This window comes from Fusarium falciforme, chromosome 8, assembly GCF_026873545.1.
Source record: "Fusarium falciforme chromosome 8, complete sequence".
Classification (NCBI taxonomy): Eukaryota; Fungi; Ascomycota; class Sordariomycetes; order Hypocreales; family Nectriaceae; genus Fusarium; species Fusarium falciforme.
Genome location: NC_070551.1, coordinates 2,722,595 through 2,743,053, shown reverse-complemented (window position 1 = coordinate 2,743,053; position 20,459 = coordinate 2,722,595). Strand labels below are relative to the sequence as shown.

Sequence of the window (20,459 nt, the reverse complement as noted above, 5' to 3'; positions counted from 1 at the left end):
GATGGGCACCTTGAAGCGCGAAATGAAAGGTCTCGGAGGGAGTCGAACCCTCGCTGGCGGAATCAGAATCCGCAGTCATGACCGTTAGACCACGAAACCTGAATGGTTGTAAATACAGGTTCTGAACTGCACTCATGCCATCACCATGTTGGGCCGGGACAGTTATGACTGGATACTCAAATACCAGAGTTGATATCAGGGCCTTCGCAGTCAAAGTGTTTGCAGGCGAATACAAGTATTTAGCCTTATGGGGGACATCAGAGTTGCGACAACTAACATTTCGAAAGCTCAAGAGAAGAGGTTGAAAGGAGTGAGAGCTGTTTTAAATAACATACTCCTGACTGAGCTTATAGGTTTCATATTATCCTTGACAAAATACCGCTTAACTCAGTGTTATCTTGGCAGTAAGCCTATCTCTGCCAGATCACCACCTAAGCGCAAGGAACGCGCAGCCTTGATAACTCTCTTTATGTGTCTGCTGTTGACATTCTGCCACGAGAATATTTAGATCATAGTCTTCAAGGTCGACAGATCCTAGTCGCACTCGGCTAATCAAGTTGGACAAAACTGCCTTGGGGCTAAGGACTGGCTCTAAAACTGGGAGAGCACAAGAGTGACAAACCCCGGGGGACTGAAAGCGCCACTAATATGCAAAATATTACGACAGGGGGTTTATTCGATCAAGATACGCGGAAGCATGGCCCATGACGTTATTTCCACAAGTCTCGCCTCCCTTAAAGGACGCCTCGCGCCGGGTCGCCCACCGCGAAGAGAGGCTATCTTCGAGACTATTACAGAAACTAACGATTTCAAAGTGGGCCTCGTAAACACAAACCCCTTTCAGTCCTCATATAAGTCTCTCTTTCTAATGGGGGATTCGTCATCTTATTGTTCTTACAGAGTTTCTGTAAAATCACTCAATCCAAAGACACCATGCAGTCGCGCTTGATCTACGGCTTCATCACAGCCGCGTCGCTGTTCACTGGCAGCATAGCCGGGCCTTGCCTGCCATCCGTCTCTTCCCTCTCCAGCACCGAGAATGTCCCATCCAGCACAACCGATGACGCATCGTCCTCGACGAGCACTGTCGCCACGCTAAGTTCCACTGAAGATGCTACATCAACCACTGGGGTCACATCGAGCACCGAGGTCGCATCAACCACCTCTCAGAAATCATCCGCATCAACCACTGAGACTATCACGCAGCTGTCAAGCACCTCGCAAGCCACTTCGACCACCAGCGGCGTCTCCAGCTCCGCCAGCAGCGTGGAGCCCATCCCCACGTTCTACATTTACGTTGCCAACACCGACGCTGATAGCATCAGAGGCTCCAACCCCCTCTACCGGGACGACATTACCGACTCCGAGATTCGTCTGAACCTTTATTCCATAACACCAGGCGACGACCTCTACAAATTCGGCGAGTTCCACGTCCAAGAGTCTACGAACCGCCTCATGATGGGCGATTTCTACGCCTCGGCCGATTCCCAGACAGATGTCACACTTCGGGCCAGGCCACTATCGGATGTCACGGGAGACGAACAGTTCGTCCTGTGTGAGCCTCCTTTGGAGTTTGGGCAGAAGCTTCTTTGCTCGGTTGACTCGACTCCAAGGACGGCGTGGCATGTTCTCACCGCGCAGACATATGATACTGCCATCTATCTTTTAGATCCCGACAATGTTCCTGACGAGTACTCTTCCTTTGAGTTTATTGTGGACCGGGTTTGAAACGGCCTCTAGTAGAATGTAATCATAGGGTGAGGTTGGGCTTTTCGCATACGAGCAGGAAATCACTGGGCTAACATATACGATGCTGTAAAGGAATCTGTGTTGTACTTTATAAGCTGACTAGATATTTGACATATGACACAAGTAGATTAGTTTGTTCACTAATACCTATTATTATTTTCCAATACTGTCTACATATCAAGTCGTATTAATATTCAAATTGGGTTTCAAGACTAGGATCGTGTTGAGCACCATCTTTACTACTATCTGACTTTCTTTCTGTCTCTGTGGGAAGCAAAGGAGCTGTGTATTGCTCTAGATTTGTGTTTATCTGTGAATAGGTATCCCAATAGAGTCCCTTGATCATTGCGAAATCTCAAAACACAATGGCCTCAGAAGCCAAAGCTCATTAGATTTTCTTTTTCACCCTTTCTAGGATACGTAGATGTGAATAGGTTCTCTAGTTAACAGAACCACCAGGGTTTGTATTGCAACTATGAGGAGCGGTGAGACATAACTGGCTATCTCCTTTGAGTTCTCGACGTGTATTTACTCCTAGAGGTTTCATCTATGTCCTTCTGACCACACGCTCCGCCATACCGCGAATCGAGGTTAGCCCTGCGTACCAAGAACCTTGGAACCTCTTCTTCGAATATTGAGCACAATGTCTAGATGGCGCACGCCAAGGGGTGCACCTTCATTAGCTGCCATGATCCGTGCAGTCTTGATGGCGCTTTTTATCTGCCTCCCGTTGATATCCCACCGCGAGAGGTTGTCCAAGTCTGCGTCATCAAGACCAACAGAGCCTGGAGGTAGCCGACTTATGAAGTTGGACCAAATCTGCTTTCGGGCGTCTTGGCTCAGGTGGTCGTAAGTCAGTATAATATCGATACGAGACTCGAAAGCTGGGTCTATTTTCTCGGTCCTGTTGGTGGTAAGGATGAGAACGCCTTGGTAATATTCCAACAACGTCAAGAAAACTAGAGCCGGCGGTTAGCAAAGTCCTCTCTGAAAAATTGGTTTTGGTATGTTGACCTGATACCAGCTCATTTTGAGCAAGCCTATCGCTAGATCGCTTCTCCAGAAACACATCAGCCTCATCAATGAGTAGCACTGCATTCCAGTGCGAACATCGACGGAAAGCTTCTTTCAGAGAAGATTCGACATCATCAGCTGAAAGGCCCAGGTCGCCAGCCCCGACCCTGTATAAGGGTCTCTTGAGCTCTTCGGCTACTAAACTAGAATCAGTCTTGTACTAGCAAAACTATTCCTAGATAGAAATACCTGATTCGGCGGTCAAAGTCTTGCCCACTCCTGGTGGTCCGGCAAGAAGTAAGATCAACCCCTTTCCTAGATGTCCAAGAGGTTAGCACTAAGTTGTACAAGTCCCAGAATACCTAGGGAAACATAAAATGGAAATCTTGGTCAGTTCTCAATACCTTTTCCTTCTATAAAGTCATCAAAACCTCCATCCTCCTCTTTCGCAGTATGTGCAACTAGGGCAAGAAGCAGTTGTTTCTCTTCATCCGGGATGACGAGATTGCCCAGCAGCTTCTCATTCCAGGTGATAGGAGTGATGTCACTAACGGCAAATTCGAACCACTTCTTCATACTGAGGGCGAACCCCTTGACGCGTGGTACCGCCAACATGCACTGCTTTTCAGTCAGGGCGGTTTGCTGTTGACTCCTTGTGTGACTGTCACTAGGGGAATCAGGGGGATGTGTCCCCTGTTTCCCCTCCTCACTTTCGAGCTCTGTTAGGTCCGGAACTGAATGATGCTGGAACCTGTAAAAGGCACTGGCGTCGACGATTATGCGTTCCGATATCTAGAGCCAGTGAGTAATGAGCGCAATAGTAAGGACCAAAAGCCACATACAAATATTGTCTTTCGTTCCCATCCAGACTCTAAATGCACCAATCCATTGTAGTTTTTGGTATGCTGACCGCATAAACCTTCAAAGGCCCTTCCTCTGTCAGTCAAAAGCTTCTTCAGTTTCTCTTGATCTGGATGAGCCGCGAGAGGGAAAGCGTCGAGATCCGTCGCCTTGCGGAATCCCTGGAAGCTCTCAATCTTCCAAGTCTTTTCTCTGTACCCAAGGGTCTTCCCATTCCAATCCAACACCTGGACTCGTAGTATGCATACGAGACCTCCCATAAACTCTTTCTCGATGGACGCATGCTGGAGGATGCCGGCCGAAAGCACGCCATCCTTGGATCTCAGTACGATCTCGCCAGGCACGAATGCCATTAGAATGTTGGTAAAGGTGGTGTAGCCAGTCTTGCGGACCTCATTGAAGGCTTGAAAAGAACTATGCAGCTCTGTCTCTAGGGTTTCCCGTAGAAGATGAAGAAGCCCCTTTGACTTTTCGTTGTCTATGGTCTTTTCTGCAAAGAGTAAGCGATCCCAACGTTGCACCAAGCCCATGAAAGGAGGCCGAAGCTCAACGGTCGGGGCTGCAGCATCAATATCGACGCAGCCAGACAGTATATCTGCGAGACAGTTCTTCAGCTCAGGGCTCTGAACAACGATAAAGTCTGTCTGGAGAGTGGCATTGTGATAGTGGAGGATAGCAAAGTCCCTGGCCTCGTCCCTTCCACAGAGGGCCCTGTCAAGCTTCTGCTGAATACCACTGGCAATTGGAACTTTGGTCGAGTAGATCGTTTCTCCAGCAACGTTTTTCTCCCTCGTCTCATAAAGGTGCTTTATTTCAGCTTTCCCGCCGTGCTCGTATTCGTCATCCTTCACCTCGTCTCTGTCAGAGCTAGAATGGCTTGATGAATAGTCCCTCGTGGAGGAACCGCCGCTAAACTCTGTGTCGTTTTCCCCAGTCTTAGTTCCGAAAGACGTAGATGTTTGCTTCGACCGAGTCGATTCTTTATTGACAGGGGCCTGGGAATGATGGGAATCCTCATCCTCTTGTCGAACACTGTCTTCACTTGGCGCAAAGTCGTCATTGTGGCCTATTTCTGACTGAAGCGCCTTGGTGGTGAATTTTTCGTCATCAAACACGTCTTGAATGGCAGTGAGCTGGTCCTCAAGCCTGGTCGCTTTGGTGCCCTGCATTCTGTGTGATATCTTGTTTGCCAAGGGCCTTCGGTCTAGGTTCCGGGGTTGAGAGATTCTCCAGGCGAGCGAGCCGGAAAAGAAAAAGGAAGGGGGTGGGTGATAAACATAGGTTTGTGAGAAAAGACTTGACGTTTAGGCTTTCTGTTCCCTTAAAGGGGTATTTCTGCTTTTTTTGGGGCCTCAGGCCAGATATCTCAGTTCCAGATTGCGATACCGAGGCAGCTGAAGGCCTACCCATTGGGCCACCTGCATGCAGCCTGAACATACCTGAGCAGCCTTCTTCCGGGAGATTTCCCAAACCCTTGTTCGAGCTTTATTAAAAATCTCACCCTATCGGCCACTCTCAGACCGGCCGAGTCGAGTTGAGGCCTCCTGGGATAGACATGCTAGACATGCCAGCTCACTTGGTGTATCTCAGCTCAAGCCCATCCCAAGACCTCACTGGCCTACAATTATGTGTTATGATATCATATGGCATGCCATAACTGAGCCGTTTTGCTTTTTGCGACCTGTCACATTGGTGGGAAACTTGGAGTTGCGCGGATCGTGGATAGCTGAAGAATAACCCTGACCAGCTGATGACGACCTTTTTCAGCTCCGCTCCGTACGCCATCTTGGATTGTCTTGCCTTCTTTTCTTGTCAGCTCTCGTTCTTTCCCAACAGCTTCTATGCTATGCATTATAGCAACATTCTTTTATAGCTCATACCTCTTCTGAGTGACAATCGGTCACCGAGACTTTGGACCCAACGAGGCACACTTCTGCAGCACTGGCATATTTCTGGGGCACTCCAACCCCGCAAAAGAAGGCACCCATCAATGGCAATCAAAAAGCGGTGTTGACAACTATATTTCTAACTCCTACGCCTGATACCTTTTCTACCTCTGCAGGAAGGGGAGTAACTTCGCTTGGCAGAACATATGTTGAAAAATGGGTCTTATTCACGACTGTCTTGGAACTATAGAAGGAAGTCGCCTCCACTCTCTTTCAGCGTATACTGATACTCGGGTTCAAACTGCAGATACATGACCTCGGGAGTCCCAGTCCCGTCCTTGGTGTACTGCGCCTCTTCATCACTCACCAGGGTCTTGGCGAGCTGAGATCCATCAGGAGCGACAGCCGCTTCGACGAGCAGCTGAGCCTGACATGCCCTCTCCAAAGCGATAAAGAACGCCGCAGCTTCACCGATGGTGCCTCCTGATGTCAGCAGGCCGTGGTTCTGCAGAATGATATTTTTCTTCGTAGCACCGAGCGCATCAGCAAGACGAGCGCCCTCTTCCTTGGCAAACACAACACCGCCGAAATTAGCGTACACGGCAAGGTCCTTGTAGAACATGCAGCTGTCTTGGTTGATCATCTCAATTGGCTTGCCAAAGGTCGACCATGCGCGGCCATAGGGGCTATGCAGATGGCAGGCGGCGTTGATGTCGGGACGACGCTTGTGAATAGCAGCGTGGATGATGAAGCCGGCCTTGTTGACGAGCTTGTCTGCGCCGCCAATTCGGTTGCCTTCTTCATCAATGTGGACAAGGTCAGACACTTTGATGAGACCAAAGTGGACGCCGTAAGGGTTTATCCAGAAGGTGTTTGGCTGAACAGGGTCTATACTCAGTCGTTAGTATCAGGTGTCTTGGTAGATCACAGGCCTGATCATTTCTCGGGGCCTACCTCTCAAGCTAATGTGACCACTGCTTCCATCTGCATAGCCGAGTCTCGCAAAAACGCGGAAAGCCCCGGCCATTTGCTCTAGTTGCCACCGTCTTGTTGCCTCCTTTGTTGGAAACTGTGGAATCTTTTGCAGCCGCTTCACCTTGCCATCCTTGTCTGTCGAGACATTCAAGCTGGACTGGCTTGGCGGAGTGGCTGTGGTTGTGATAGTGGCAGTCGAAGACATGATTGATGTTCTCACGATCAAAGGGAGTATACACCCGAGCTAGTTCTGTCGTCTGATAGGCACTTGAACAATACAAGAGGAAATGTTGACGGCGGGGGAGGTCATATATAACCGGCGTCTTCTGAGTGGTGAATCGTGTTTAGTCACCCGGATGTGTGCCGTAGGTTTTCGGGTATCATCCGCATGTTACCATCTTGAGGCGCATGACGGCATTGGCGCTGTGTCCTTATCCGCCAAAGGGACAGAATCAACTGTGGACATATCCGCCCCTTATCCGTGGCTGTATTTAGGGGGCATGCGTGCCATCACCTAACTATTCACGACCTTTTTCTAGTTCTTAAAAAACCAATTACTAGTATGGCTTCTTCTCATAAAGATAGGCATATCAGTTGATGGCACGGTTTTATCATCACATTGGTATCAGGCCCATAAGAAATAGCACCACAAACGCAAGCCATACTAACTCAGCAGAGAGTAAAGAGAATCCAATATGAGCACAGAAGATCTTTTCCTGTTAGGATATCGTTTCCTGTCTGGCGACTATTTGGTCACAAACTTGTCCAAGGTTCGCCTGAGGCGCCATCCACGTCATGAGGATTGATACTGAATACCAATTTAAATATATTAACCCAGGATGCACGTCAATATATGGCACAGTGCCCAAGTAAGTTATATAGAGCGATAGGTTAAACCTATTAATAGACGCCTCGATGAGCTACGTCAACCTTAAAATTAAGCTAATCCGGATCTTGGCCATAACCAGCGCCGCATCCTGTGTGGCTATTGTGAAGAATGCACGTGAAAGATCTTCTCCAATAAAAGGATCAAACAATGCTCATCAGGAAGATCAAAATTCTTCAAGCTTCTGTGCGTGACGCAAGACTGATTATTTGATTTATAATCCTCCTCGCTTGACCACCCATGAGTGGCCCCATCCTTACTGCTTACCACCCTTGAGGACCCGCCACTTGACGGTCAAGTTCAGCTCGAAGGATCGTTAATAACATAATTCTTGGCTTGTATTCGGACTTTCGGTCTTTCGGGCCCTGTGTACCTGTCCTTATATGGGAAATGATTTATCTTGTATGAGATTTTCGGACTTTCGGACTCATGTATCTTAGATTGACTTGGTTGACGCCATAAAGGCAACTCATATGAGGAGGTATATAAGGATGAAGATCCCGTCAATTTGAGCTTCAATTGTCCAACATTAGTGCTTCTCAGAACATCCCGCAACAAAATCACCACCCTCTATTCTTTTCAACATGGCTCCTCACATCACTGTTGTCCCCGCATCCACAAAGGCCGGCAGAGAAACCATCCGTGTCCTTCTCAACTCTGGGAGCAAGCCCCACGTCCGCGGAATCTATCGAGACGCATCCAGGACTCCCTCCGAGTTTGTGCAAAACGCCAACTTTGAAGCCGTCCAGGGCGACGTTGGGGCCGGCACCGGCCTTGATTTTGGTAGCTCGGACGCCGTCTTTTACATCCCACCGCCCATCTATGACGGAACAGACTCGGGGGAGTTTGCTACTCGTGCTGGAAACAACGTCAAGAGTGCTCTGAAAGCATCCCCCAGCGTCAAGCGACTTCTCCTATTTTCCGCGATCGGTGCTCAAAATGATCACGGCATCGTACGTCACTCTTCTAGATTTGACTTCTATTACTAACGAGACGGGAATTAGGGCATCCTGCGCCTCAACCACATCGCCGAGAACATTCTCAAGGATGCGGCGCCAGAGGTTATAATCGTCAGGCCCTCCTACTTCCAGGAAGATCTCGCTTCTGTGCTTGAGGAAGCACGGGCAGACCCGCCGGTTATCACCTCGATCTTCACCCCCGCGGATCACAAGATTCCCATGGTACGAGACATACCCCTATCAAGCTCTGAATTGCATACTAAAACTCTACTCTAGGTGAGCCTCAAGGATATCAGCGAGATCTGTGCAAACTCCCTCCTCGCAGAGACAGCGAAGCCCAACCCTCACTACTTCAAGCTATTTGGGCCCAGATCCTACAGCGCTCTTGACCTGAAGAAGGCAGTCGAGGAGGTTACTGGCAAGACAGTTGAGCTCAAACTCATCGAGAGAGATCAACTTTCCGAGTTCTTTGCGAAGCAGCTTCCTGAGCCCTATGTGCAAGAACTCGTGGACATGACGACGGCTGGTTTGCCTGGTGGAGTTATTAACAAAGACTTTGTGTATGATGATGACACTGTCAAGGGGAGAGTTGAGTTGGTTGACACACTGCGCGAGCTGTACACCAAGTAAATGTTGAAACGAGTAGTATTATTGCAGACTATATGAGATCCAGTCTCTGAGCGGATAATCAGACCAAATTCAAAACACACAATAGCACCTCCGTCGCTAAATAACATTGAACAATCTTCGCCCGTCCTATTTTCACCTTCAAGGCAATTTATCTCCCCACAGGTATTACTTCACATGATTAGTGCTTGATTTGGTCCTCCAAGAAGTCGAGTCCACCTGGTAGTCCCTTGAACAGCCCAGAATCCCTGAATTTGCTCTATGGCTCTGAGAACGTTGCCACACCCCGTCAGAGAGTGAAGTGTCTGCAATCGCTCGAGAAAGAACTCTCGATGACTGTCTGTAGAGCTCTCAGCCGCAACGACAAAGTATGCCCATGCTAGAAGATGCCGGCCAATGATGTTGTCGTATGTGTTGACCTTGTTTGCAATCTGCTTGAATCTCTCGACCGATTGGACTGTCTGATGCATCGGGGGGTTGCTTGTGGCTCTTTGGACGTAAATGTCACAGGCCATGGTGATGAGATCAAAGATGTATGACATTAGCTCCTCATGCTCGGGGTGTAGTCTCAGACAGAATCGCAGAAACTCGAGGCATGCCTCGCCGTGAGTCAAGAGGAATTCGGATCCGTTTGCCTCGTCAAAGAGCGATTCCCCAAATAGAGAGACCCTGTCAAATAGTCAGACACCTCAAATTCCGCCTCGGCCAATGCTAACCCACCGTAGAATTTGGATCTTGACGAAGCGTCCGAGCACCAAGTTCTCGCTTTCCAAGTTCTGCTCGAGAACCATGTTCTTGATAAGTGTGCGTAATGAACCATATATTAACTTGAAGTTGTCGCTTCCACTGATCATCTCTCTGATGTGCAGTAAGAGGAGCGCCGTCTGGGCTAGCTCATCTTGAACCGGAGGGCATTGATTCGACCGTTCAACGAGATCACGAAGAAGACTGCCGTATGTAGGTGAGTAAGGGGCACAGCTATTAGTTTTCAAGGCAAGGTGTTGCTCTGCGACGACTACAATGGCTTTTCTGATCATGGAGTCGAGCTCGGCGTAGGGAAGTACCAAATCTCGGTAGCCATTGAAGCCAAGGTTGATGACGGCCGTGATCTGGGCGATATGATCCGAGACTGTGGCATGTTAGGGCCCCGGGTCCTATAGTAGAAATTCAACTTACAATACTGAAGAAAGAAGCGGGTCCTCCCGTCAATATGATCAAGCCCCCAGTCCAAGTCCCAAAGTTTGCTGTCAGTTGTTGCGATATCTTCATCCTCGGCTAGATTATCTGCATCAGGGGAATTTGACTTCGGCAGTGGCGTTGTCTCGACAACCTTGTCATCGGGAGAACAAGGTTCTTCGTCCTTTTTGGCAGTTGGACTTGGATCTTTCTTGTATGAAAGCGTGTCGGGAACAAGCTTGTAAGCAAGTTTCCCTCGAGAAGCCACACCCTCGTTGAAGCGATATCTGATTCCAAGACCGCTGCACTTGACGCCTTTTGCTCGGCACTTATAGCACTCGGGCTCATTCCGATCACAATCAATGCGGCGTCGAGCACATTCGTGGCATCCTATCAGCCATTGTTAGTCTCATCCACGAAAGCAGCGGCGACGGTGTCTCTCGCACCCTTGACCTTGGGCCTCTTCTTCCCTTTCTTGGCAACACTTGAGTTTGGCATCTGCGTCAGACCTTGTCCCTCGCTTATTCTTCAGCGCGAAACGGTTTGGCATGGTTTGTTAAAAGAAGCAAGCTGAGAGGAGAGACGCCGATGAGGAGAAGGCCGACCAACCAATTGCAGCAATCGAACACGAAGAGGGGACGCGTTTCCTAAAGTGGAAGCTTGACGGAGAAGGTCGGCGACGTTCAACTTCTGAATAATCATCGTCGAGTTTCTTATCATACGAGCTGAATATTTAAGGCGAGAATTGCCAAGCTGACGATTTTTGAAGATCGGTATTCAATTCCGAGCTTCACCATGTCCACTCAGGACTACATCTTTGACCTAGGGTCGTACCATCGTCGCATCACCTCACGCAATGACGATGCCCAAACCTGGTTCGACCGCGGTCTGATCTGGGCGTATGCATTCAATCATGAAGAATCAGCATCTTGCTTTGAAAGAGCCATCAAAGCAGACTCCAACTGCGCCATGGCATACTGGGGTCTGGCTTATTGCGTCGGTCCCAACTACAACAAGCCATGGAGCTACTTTGACGAGAAAGATCTCGCAGCCGTCGTCCAGCGCGGCCATGAAGCAGCCAAGCTTGCCGAGGCAAACACTGATGGAATTACCCCGGTCGAAAAAGCTCTCATCAAAGCAGTCCAGTACCGATATCCTGCAGAGAAGCCTGAAGGAGCCGAGGCTTGCGTTCATTGGAATCAAGGCTTCGCCGATGCAATGGAGGAAGTGTACAAGGAATTCCCTGACGACCTCGATGTCATTACCCTCTACGTTGATGCCGTCATGAACCTCCATCCTTGGAACATGTGGGACCTGAAAACTTGCGAACCAACCGAAGGGGCACGAACAATCGAGATGAAGAACCTTCTTGACCACGCATTGACTCTTGACGGGGCGTTGAAGCATCCTGGACTGCTTCACATGTACATCCACCTCATGGAAATGTCACCTTCTCCCGAATCTGCTCTGCCCATCGCAGACCATCTCCGAGGCCTCGTTCCCGATGGCGGCCACCTACACCACATGCCAACTCATCTCGACGTTCTCTGTGGCCAGTACGAACAGGCTATCACCTCCAACTCGGATGCAATCGTCGCCGATGAAAGATTTCTCTCCCAGGCTGGACCGATCAACTTCTACACCTTGTACCGAGCCCATGACTACCACTTCCGCGTCTACGCAGCCATGTTTGCTGGGAAATACCAAGTCGCTATCGAGACTGTCGAGCGATTGGAATCATCCATGCCCAAGAGCCTTTTACAGGTGGAATCACCCCCGATGGCAGACTGGCTGGAGGCGTTCCTCACATTGCGTGCCCATGTCCTGATCAGATTTGGGCGCTGGGAGGACCTTGTCAACCTTGAACTACCGGAAGATCAGCAGCTCTACTGCATGACCACTGCAATCACGCATTACGCAAAGGGAGTTGCTTTTGCCGCCTCAGGACGAGTCAAGGAAGCCGAGGACCAACGCCGTCTTTTCCAGGACGCCGCTCAAAAGGTAGCACCATCACGGACTCTCTTCAACAACACGTGTTCGGATATCCTTCAGGTTGCCAAAGCTATGTTGGATGGAGAGCTAGAATACCGGTTGGGTCACTTTGATGCTGCGTACGAGCATTTACGCAAAGCCATCGATCGAGAGGATAACCTCCCTTACGATGAACCCTGGGGCTGGATGCAACCCACACGGCACGCATATGGAGCCCTCTTGCTTGAGCAGGGCCATGTTGAAAAAGCCCTCGAGGTATACATGGCCGATTTGGGCATGACAGACACTCTCCCCCGTGCGCTGCGGCATGAGAATAACGTCTGGGCTCTCCACGGTGTTCATGAGTGTTTGTTGAAGCTGGGTCGAGAATCTGAAGCCAAAGAACTGGAAGGGAAGCTTTCAGCTGCAGTTGCCGCAGCAGATGTGCCTGTTCACGCGTCTTGTTTCTGTAGATTAGAGACGGAGTCGAAGTGCAAGAGCTCTGGAGCGTGCAAGGCTTAAGAGATGTAGGATCAGTGGCGTTTTCATGTAGGCACTGGGGAAAGGATTGTTATGAACAATGATTGCCGCACAACAGAAACTCTCACCGACTGTCCCATTCAAAGCGCCATGGAGTCTCATCTGCTAGGGCCCTCAGCGATAAATGGACATCAAGGTTGACCGCCGCTCGGGAAATTTGTCCTTCTCCGGAATACTTCTGTGCCCTTTAGCAAAACAGCGATTGATAATTCTTGAATAAATAGTCAAAAGAATACGAGCAAACCAATAGAATCAAAGAGAATAGTCAAGAGCCCTGAGCTTCAAACTCCGGTCTCTCAGTGAACACGTTCCTAGCCCACATGGGACAGGTTACATAGCATATTCAAGGTTTATAAAAGGCGGACTTGTCAAGCATTGGTGGAAACCAGGACTAACAGCGGATGTATAGACTTCGGGCCCTCGGGGTCATATAGCCCGTATACGGTGATCCAGGGGCAGGGGATGCCATGATTGAGAACCAAAATCGTTCTACAAACGATCATCTCAACTGGAGAGGAGGCGACTCCTAGTTTCAAAAATCCCTGCAAAGTCCTTGAAATACGTGGGGTCAGCAGCAAATGCTCCCAGAGTCCTGGGTAAATCGGCCTCATCCATGTTTCAACCTCGCCAAGTCATTCGTGGCATTCAGTCCACCGAACTTCGTATTATAAACGGCTGCAACGTCGTTTGAAACATGATACATCCCGGAATAGGAACGACGATCAACGGAGGTGAACCTGCGACAGGACCAGTCTGAGACGCTGGTGGTTGGGCCTCTCGGAGAATAACTCCACCACTCGCTTCGCGTGCCGGAATTAACGGGACTCGGACGTGGAGAGTTGAGATGGTCCGCCAATCACGGCTGGTGTTTGTTCATTGATGAAACTACCTTTGACTGATATATATAAGATGGTTGATTCTTGCCAGTTGGAATCGAAAATCATCACTAAGCTTTACCAGAAAAACAGTTCAAGATGCCTTCCTCCAGCCAGATCCTCTCCGCCCTCGCCGCCATGGCCGTCGCCTCTGTGCAGGCTGCCATGGGCCCTGCCTTCAGCACCGGCCCTGTGGGCGCCAACTCGTGGATCCGAGAGGCCACTTCGACTCTTGTCCTCCCCGACGTCCCCAGCGGATCATCTGGTGTTGCCTCCCTCTGGGTCGGTATGGGCACCGACAAGGGCGATCTGATCCAGTCCATCGCCGACAACTGGCAGTCTGACAAGTGGAGCATCTTTGCCTACACTCTGGTCAAGACTGGAGAGAACTCTCAGATGCCTGTTCAGGATGAGAACCCTACACCTGCTGGCAAGGGCGACCGCATCACCATGCACTGTAAGAGTCATCAACCTATAGGATTAATAACAGACTAACAAGAATAAACAGACAAGTACGATGACTCCACCCAGGAGTACGTTCAGTACGTCTCCATCAACGGCCAGCAGGTCTCTACCCTGAGCACATCCAAGGGCCACCACGCCATGGGCTGGGGCAGCGCCGTCGAGTGCGGTGCCGAGGACTGCGGTTCCATCGGAGCTCACCGTAAGACTTGACCACCTTTCAAACTATACAAAAGCTAACCTCTTCTTCAGAATGGGTTGACACCAAGATCATCCTCGACACTCCCGACCCCAACTACGTCCAGACCCTCGGCAAGGGCCAGGGCGTCACCGGTGACCTTACCACCGAGGACGGCGGCAAGACCTGGGTTGCCAGCGAGATCAACATTCCCGCCCACACCTTCTAAGCAGGTATCTGGGTCTCTTCTAGTATATAGTTTGCGTGTTGATTCTGCATAAAAGCCAGTGTATATGATTCGCGTGGATCGCGAAAAGTCAATGACGAATATAGAACTTCAGTGAATAAACTGATTAAAATGAGAAGACGTCTCGGTCATGCACAATATCAAAGGACATATGAATAGACACATGACAACATCAAAACCCAATGCTAGTCGCGCTTTGATGTTGCTTTGCGTTTATCAGTGTGTTCTTTGATATTGTGTGCGGCGGAGACGTTATTGAAAACAAGAAAAAATCCTTGATGGCACATCCCCCCCAGTGAAATATCATTATCATTTGAATGCCAAGCACGAGTTCCGTTTACCTGTGCACCTATTATTGCCCATCAATAGACGCTCTGGTCAATCTGATGTTCTATCCGTCCCTCCAAACCAAAATACCCATAGCCCCTGAAAACAACCACTCTCCAAACTCAAAACAAGAGCGAGTCCTTCAACTCACCACGATCCTGACCAGAGGGAAGTACTGGCCTTCCATCAAACGATAGCCAACTCTCCACTCACTCATCTCAGCCATGTGCCATGTCTCTTGCGCTTACCTCTTCCAGCCTTTTCGAAAGTTCCTTCACCATCTCCTCTTCAGTCATCTTCGGCTCACTCTAAGGGGTACTCGCCCTTTCAGCCTCTTTATCCCGATCCTCATCCTCTTCCTGTTCCTTCTCAGCATTCTTGACATCCTCCTGCACCACCCACCTTTTCGGCTGGTGTGTGGCCGTCACAGTTCCGAGCATCCAGGTCAAGCCCATACATGCGTGCTTTCGCCAAAATGCTAAGAATTGGAATCTCTCCAACGTTGGCAGACAGGTGCAGAATCGTGTTACCAGCCTTCGTCTTGGCCTTATAGTCAGCTCCAGCTCGGAGCAGAGGTCCCTCTCCGAAATCCTCGCCTTCGCCCAAATCTGCTCCAGCTTTGATGAGGAGTGAGGTGGTTCCAGTGCTATTGTACTAGGCAGCCACGCGAGTTGCCTATGGACGAGTATGCTAGCCAGGACTACTCGCCCACTCAGCTCTAGGCCTGTCTCCTTGTAGCAACCTTTGCCCATCTACAAAAGTCCACAACCTCCAACTCTTCCAATGCTTCGTTAGAGTCCTGATAGACAAACACCAACCTCCCAAAAATATCAACGAACCACCGATGAGTCCTCTCTCCCTTCCGCAGGATCTTTGTGCCAAGCTCCTCGCCATCTTTGGCGTAAATCTTCAGTTCCGCAGGCCAGAAGACGGTTTCCTGTTCCTCATAGTCAATCCTTTTGATAACAGTAAAGAAGAACCGGTCGAGTAGGATACCCGCGTCGAGGTCATATGGTTCTTCCAAATTGGAGCTGTAATAAATGGCAAACAGTTCAGTGCCTTCTGGGTCGCATAGGGTCAGGTCCCAAGGATATGTGACCATGGTGCCATCTGAGAACTTGCACCATGACGAGTTAGCACGCGTCACCAATTCCGCCCTGGCTCTCGTGATGGGGCTTCCGTCTGTCGTCCAGAAGTCTGTGAACCACCAGCCTATGTGGGGGGTATAGAAGACGATGTTCTGGTGCAGGTCTAACATGGCGCCCGGGCTGTCTTCAGGGGCAGAGTACTCGTAGACGCACTTCAAGGTGTCGAGATCCCAGACCCTGGCATGTCTTTCGCTCCCCGTCGCCATGAGGTTCTCCCCCGGTTTCTCCACATCATGAAACGTGCATCCGTCTTCTGGGTGTACCAACTCTCCACGCTTCACACCGTGAGCGTCCCAAACCTCGAATACCGTCTTAGATGTTTCGCCTTCTTTCGTTACGTGAAAGGTCAAGACATGTTGATCCTGTGTCCACCACTGCTGCAGTGGCCTATAGGGTCCAAATGAGCCAGACAATGACCAATCTTTAATGTTGCGGGCCACTATTTGGTCGTCCTCGTTGCCCAGAAGGCGGGAAGAGTTGTCAAAACAACTCATAATGCGCATAGCTTTTCCCTTGTGCAGAAGTTTCAAACCCCTATGGTCCAGGGTGTAAATGTCGATTTCATCCTCCACAAGTTGACGTGACAGGTAATGAACATCTTGCTTGCCCATACACACCAAACTATCGTCTGGATCGTCGTCGCGCAAATCTATCCGCTTGCATTTCGGGTTGGTTCCGCGGCTGATGGCATCAGCCGAGCGGCAGATGCGAAGATAGATATCCCGTAGGTGGTATCGGTCGGTGTACTGATCGATCAGGCTGTCCGCGTAACCAAACCGCCTGATGTACTCTCGCCATGCAGAGACAGGTTCCTTACTTTCCCACAAGGCTTTGGTGATGCCCAAAGCAGTGAAGAGATCCTTTTCTTCCAGGTGGTGCACGATGTGCTGCGCCAGCTCCAAGGTGTGAAAGACTCTGTCGGCAGGGTGGGTCATTCTATTGAAGCGGTGTAACAATTCGGATGACCAGAGATGTCGTGCAGGACTAAAAGGGATCCTAAGAATAAAATACTATTTTGAAATGGAGTATTAGGACTGAAGTGGATGAAAGTGCCGAGTTTAACAATGGGAAGCAGTTCAAATTAGGCAGCCAGAGAAGAGATCAACTTGCATAATATCACCTTTTGTGGAGGTCAGCTCTATGGCAGTACATCTGCTTACCGACCAGGATACCCTCCAGCCGCGCCAAGACCACAGTAGTGAGGCCATTCCTATGTCCCTGTGCTCAAGAGAAATTCCAATATACTAACTAATAGACGCGGATTTGGGGTTTGGAAAAGTGACTTAAATAGGATAGTCACACTTACAACCTGAGTTACGTTACCCGAGAGTCAAAATAGTCTCTTGCATGTCATAGCAACACTGGGACTAACGCTACACATTCATAGGCAAAAGTATAAGGTAAAAAAAATCAGAGATTATGGTGGGATCTAATTGAATAGATGAACAAGGTCTCAGCCGAGAAACAAAGCAACATGTGTCCATCATGGCCTATTATAGCAAGGTATTAGTTGCGAAAAGAGACGTGCGTCTAAAGCGCAGATACCCTGGACTATCACCACAGCCGGCTGAAGCATCTCACAAAGATTGACTTGTCAAACATAACCAGATGCTTGATATTTTTATAAAATTTTGAAATTTTTATATAGGGTATTACATTACGTGCCAGTCAGTATATTACCATCTCGCATCATGTTCCCAGACATGACCAGGCGAGATAACCTTTTTTAAGATCCGCTGCCTCCCCATGTTGCCGGTCCCCATGAACATGACATCATAAAACGCCATGCCTCCCAGCAGATGCCCGACAACTCCAAATGAAACAGCATGCTATACAATATGAAGCAAAAAACACAGAAATGACCATTTAGACGGTCTCCTTGTTGGCGTTGCTGGCCACGCTATCCCGTCGAGCCACACACGACGCGAGAGCCTCGTTGTTCTGGTTCTCCTTCTCCTCTTCCTCGGACGAAGAAGCAGCACCCATGGGGGGACCGGTAGGGGCGTAGTTGCTCCTCTGTCGGATCTTGGCGCCATACTTGTAGAAGATGAAGGGAATAGGAGCGAGGACGGCAGCAACACAGCCGAGGAGAGTGGCAGCGTACTGGATACCCATACCTTCAAACATCTGGCGAGCAAACAGAGGGAATCCAGCACCACAGAGAGATCGCAGGAAGGTGTTACCAGCGATAGCGGAGGCAGCAAACATGAGGTAGGCGTCGACGAGATAGTTGAGAGACTGAAGGAAGATGGACATGAGACCGAAACCGGTGAAGAGACCGCTCAGAGCGGGAACGATCCAGTGGACGCTGCGAGTGTATCCAGTCCTGACAATTGTTAGACATTGGGTCTTGACGAGGGAGACAAAGAGTAACTTACCATCCGAACCAGAAGATACCGATAGCAAAAGAGACACCACCAGCCATGACGTTAGGAAGACGCCACTCAGGGATGGGAATGCCATTGTTGGCCGCAAGCTTGCGGAGGTACCAGGGCTGCTGAGCAATGACAGAAGCACCAGCAATGAGCTGACCACAGATCATACCAAAGAAGGCCAGACCAGATTCGCCCATATTGAAGCCGTGGACACCGACAAAGACGAGAGGGTAAGCAGTGAGGAAGAGGTAGAGCAGGCCGTAGATGAAGCTCATGTAGATGGAGAGAAGCAGAATAATGGGCTCGGTAAAGAGCAGACGCAGAGGTCGGGAAAAGTTCTTCTGGACGAGCTCCTTGAAGTCAACCTCGATTTCCTCCTGCTTGGCGTGGATACCCCAGTTCTTGGTGCGTCGTCGCAGATCGGCGGCCTTCTCGATGAGAATCACAGGAGGGTAGGTCTCCTCGAGGAAGATGCAGTCGAGAATCAGAGCGGTGAAACCCATGATGGTGGGAAGGTACTCAGTCCAGCGCCAGCCGAGGTGAGACTCGACGATGAAGCCACCAATGAAGGGAGCGAGCAGAGGACCAGTAAAGACGGCCATTGAGAAGAGTGTAATGGCTGTTCCTCGAGTTCGGTTGTCAAACATGTCGGAAAAGACAGCTGCGACGACAGCAAGAGGACAAGCACCAAAGAAACCGCTGAAGAATCGGCAGAGGAGGATAGTCTGGATATCCTTGCCAGTAGCACAGCCAATGGAGAAGACGGAGAAACCAAACATGGAGATGAGCAGAGGAAGTCGACGACCTCGCAACTCGGAGAGAGGAGCCCAGAGTGAAGGTCCAAAAGCGAAACCAAGAACGTAAAAGGTTGTTCCCAAAAGACCAACCTCGGTACCCACGTGGTACTCCTTGGCGACAATCTGAGTAGCGGCGGAGAAGATGGAGGATGTGAAGGCGGAAGTCATGGTGGTGAAGCCAAGCACAGCAGCAGTGATGAGCTTCTTCTTCAACGGCCAATTCTGCGAATGCATTGGGTCATCGGGACCGTCAAACTCGACGACGTACTCCTCCTGCTCAGGCAGCGGAGGGGGATACGGCTTTCCGGCACCAAAGGCAGGAAGGGGATGTCGGGAGGCACGAGAGCTTGTGCGGGAGCGCACACCACTACCGACGGTGGCATTGTGCTGGCTGCGGGCGGTCGCGATACGGCTCAGCGCCGTGGGGTGACGCTCGAGGTCGCGCTGGGTCGAGATGCGGCTGATGGTGTTGTAGGGCTGGGCGAGAGAGTTGCTCCGTCGGCGGTTCGAGGAGGAGGATGAGGATGATGAGACAGTGGAAGCAGAGAGGACGCGCTCAATCTCGCCGCTGGCGCGCTGCTGGTATTGCTGAGGAGATGCATCGCGCTCGGCGTCAATCATCCCCTGGTCTACGGGATTGATAGGCATGGTGAATGTGGTTCTGCGCAAGTCTTTGTGTATAGAGTGCTCGCTCTCAGAGATGAAGCAAGTTGAAAAGGAATTGGTATGTAGAATCGATTATGTAGTGAACCGGTTCGAGTCGAAAAAGATGGTGTGAAGGCGATAGAAAGTATAACCAACGTCGAACGGGCGCAGAGCAGAATAGACGGGAGCTGTCCCTCTCTTGTTCGTTCGGGTTTGGGCTATGACGCTATAGCTGAAGCCGGTTTGCGCTTTCCGGGTTAAGGGTTCGCTCAACGTCGAGAAAGTCGGCCGACGCTACTGTAGAAGGGCGAGTCAAGGACGGATGAAGGGTGCCGGTTGCGGCCGAGTAAGGTAAATCGGAGTGATGAGTGGGATGGATGAACAAGTGTGATGGGTATAGATAGTCAAAGACGGACTGGACACGCTCAAGCACTTTTAATTAAGCAAGAAAAAGATACTGTCATGAGATCTAAAAGTAATGGGGATAGCTTGTTTGAGTAAAGTAGGCAACATGATCATGGGGTGATGGCATCTATATAATAAACAAGGTCCAAGATTTCTCCAAGCTCCCTCCCCACATGTCAGAGGCAATCTCGTTTTTTTTTTCCTGTCCAAAGCGCGAGGACCCGAAGCTAAAGAACAATTACTAAACCCATGACTGACAAGAGTACGAAACCCTGTCAGTCAATTGGCAAGAAATCTCTGTTGTGGCGGCCCTTTTGCAAGCAAGCAAGCATCAGAAAAGAGATGCATGGATGGTC

At 50.0% G+C, this 20,459-nt stretch overlaps 8 protein-coding genes and 1 pseudogene across 9 annotated transcripts, besides 1 other annotated feature; 4 read left to right on the top strand and 5 right to left on the bottom strand.

Moving 5' to 3' along the window:
- Nucleotides 1-933: 933 nt before the first annotated feature.
- Nucleotides 934-1,728, top strand: NCS54_01064800 (Hypothetical protein; the record flags this gene model as incomplete). The annotated part of the gene is made up of 1 exon (XM_053155949.1): nt 934-1,728. The coding sequence occupies one exon, from the start codon at nt 934-936 to the stop codon at nt 1,726-1,728; it is 795 nt and encodes a 264-aa protein (XP_053011924.1).
- Nucleotides 1,729-2,340: 612 nt separating this feature from the next.
- Nucleotides 2,341-4,901, bottom strand: NCS54_01064700 (AAA domain-containing protein; the record flags this gene model as incomplete). The annotated part of the gene is made up of 5 exons (XM_053155948.1): nt 3,606-4,901; nt 3,168-3,555; nt 3,013-3,078; nt 2,764-2,961; nt 2,341-2,708 (listed from the first exon to the last, which is right to left on the bottom strand). The coding sequence occupies exons 1-5, from the start codon at nt 4,791-4,793 to the stop codon at nt 2,341-2,343; spliced, it is 2,208 nt and encodes a 735-aa protein (XP_053011923.1). The 5' UTR covers nt 4,794-4,901.
- Nucleotides 4,902-5,754: 853 nt separating this feature from the next.
- NCS54_01064600 (Aldolase-II domain-containing protein) lies at nt 5,755-6,690 on the bottom strand (the record flags this gene model as incomplete). Its single annotated transcript, XM_053155947.1, has 2 exons — nt 5,755-6,398; nt 6,465-6,690. The coding sequence occupies 2 exons, from the start codon at nt 6,688-6,690 to the stop codon at nt 5,755-5,757; spliced, it is 870 nt and encodes a 289-aa protein (XP_053011922.1).
- A 1,265-nt stretch (nt 6,691-7,955) lies between these two features.
- On the top strand, nt 7,956-8,960 carry NCS54_01064500 (Hypothetical protein; the record flags this gene model as incomplete). Its single annotated transcript, XM_053155946.1, has 3 exons — nt 7,956-8,324; nt 8,376-8,552; nt 8,607-8,960. 3 exons carry the CDS (start codon nt 7,956-7,958, stop codon nt 8,958-8,960), a joined length of 900 nt encoding a protein of 299 aa, XP_053011921.1.
- A 170-nt stretch (nt 8,961-9,130) lies between these two features.
- Nucleotides 9,131-10,631, bottom strand: NCS54_01064400 (Zn(2)-C6 fungal-type domain-containing protein; the record flags this gene model as incomplete). The annotated part of the gene is made up of 4 exons (XM_053155945.1): nt 9,131-9,626; nt 9,678-10,086; nt 10,134-10,523; nt 10,580-10,631. The coding sequence occupies 4 exons, from the start codon at nt 10,629-10,631 to the stop codon at nt 9,131-9,133; spliced, it is 1,347 nt and encodes a 448-aa protein (XP_053011920.1).
- Nucleotides 10,632-10,928: 297 nt separating this feature from the next.
- NCS54_01064300 (Hypothetical protein) lies at nt 10,929-12,626 on the top strand (the record flags this gene model as incomplete). The annotated part of the gene is made up of 1 exon (XM_053155944.1): nt 10,929-12,626. One exon carries the CDS (start codon nt 10,929-10,931, stop codon nt 12,624-12,626), a length of 1,698 nt encoding a protein of 565 aa, XP_053011919.1.
- A 980-nt stretch (nt 12,627-13,606) lies between these two features.
- Nucleotides 13,607-14,388, top strand: NCS54_01064200 (annotated as a pseudogene). Its single transcript has 3 exons — nt 13,607-13,976; nt 14,028-14,183; nt 14,234-14,388.
- Nucleotides 13,607-14,388: a sequence feature.
- Nucleotides 14,389-15,451: 1,063 nt separating this feature from the next.
- NCS54_01064100 (Hypothetical protein) lies at nt 15,452-16,816 on the bottom strand (the record flags this gene model as incomplete). Its single annotated transcript, XM_053155943.1, has 1 exon — nt 15,452-16,816. The coding sequence occupies one exon, from the start codon at nt 16,814-16,816 to the stop codon at nt 15,452-15,454; it is 1,365 nt and encodes a 454-aa protein (XP_053011918.1).
- Nucleotides 16,817-17,747: 931 nt separating this feature from the next.
- On the bottom strand, nt 17,748-19,701 carry NCS54_01064000 (Hypothetical protein; the record flags this gene model as incomplete). The annotated part of the gene is made up of 2 exons (XM_053155942.1): nt 17,748-18,207; nt 18,260-19,701. 2 exons carry the CDS (start codon nt 19,699-19,701, stop codon nt 17,748-17,750), a joined length of 1,902 nt encoding a protein of 633 aa, XP_053011917.1.
- Between the last annotated feature and the right edge of the window lie 758 nt (nt 19,702-20,459).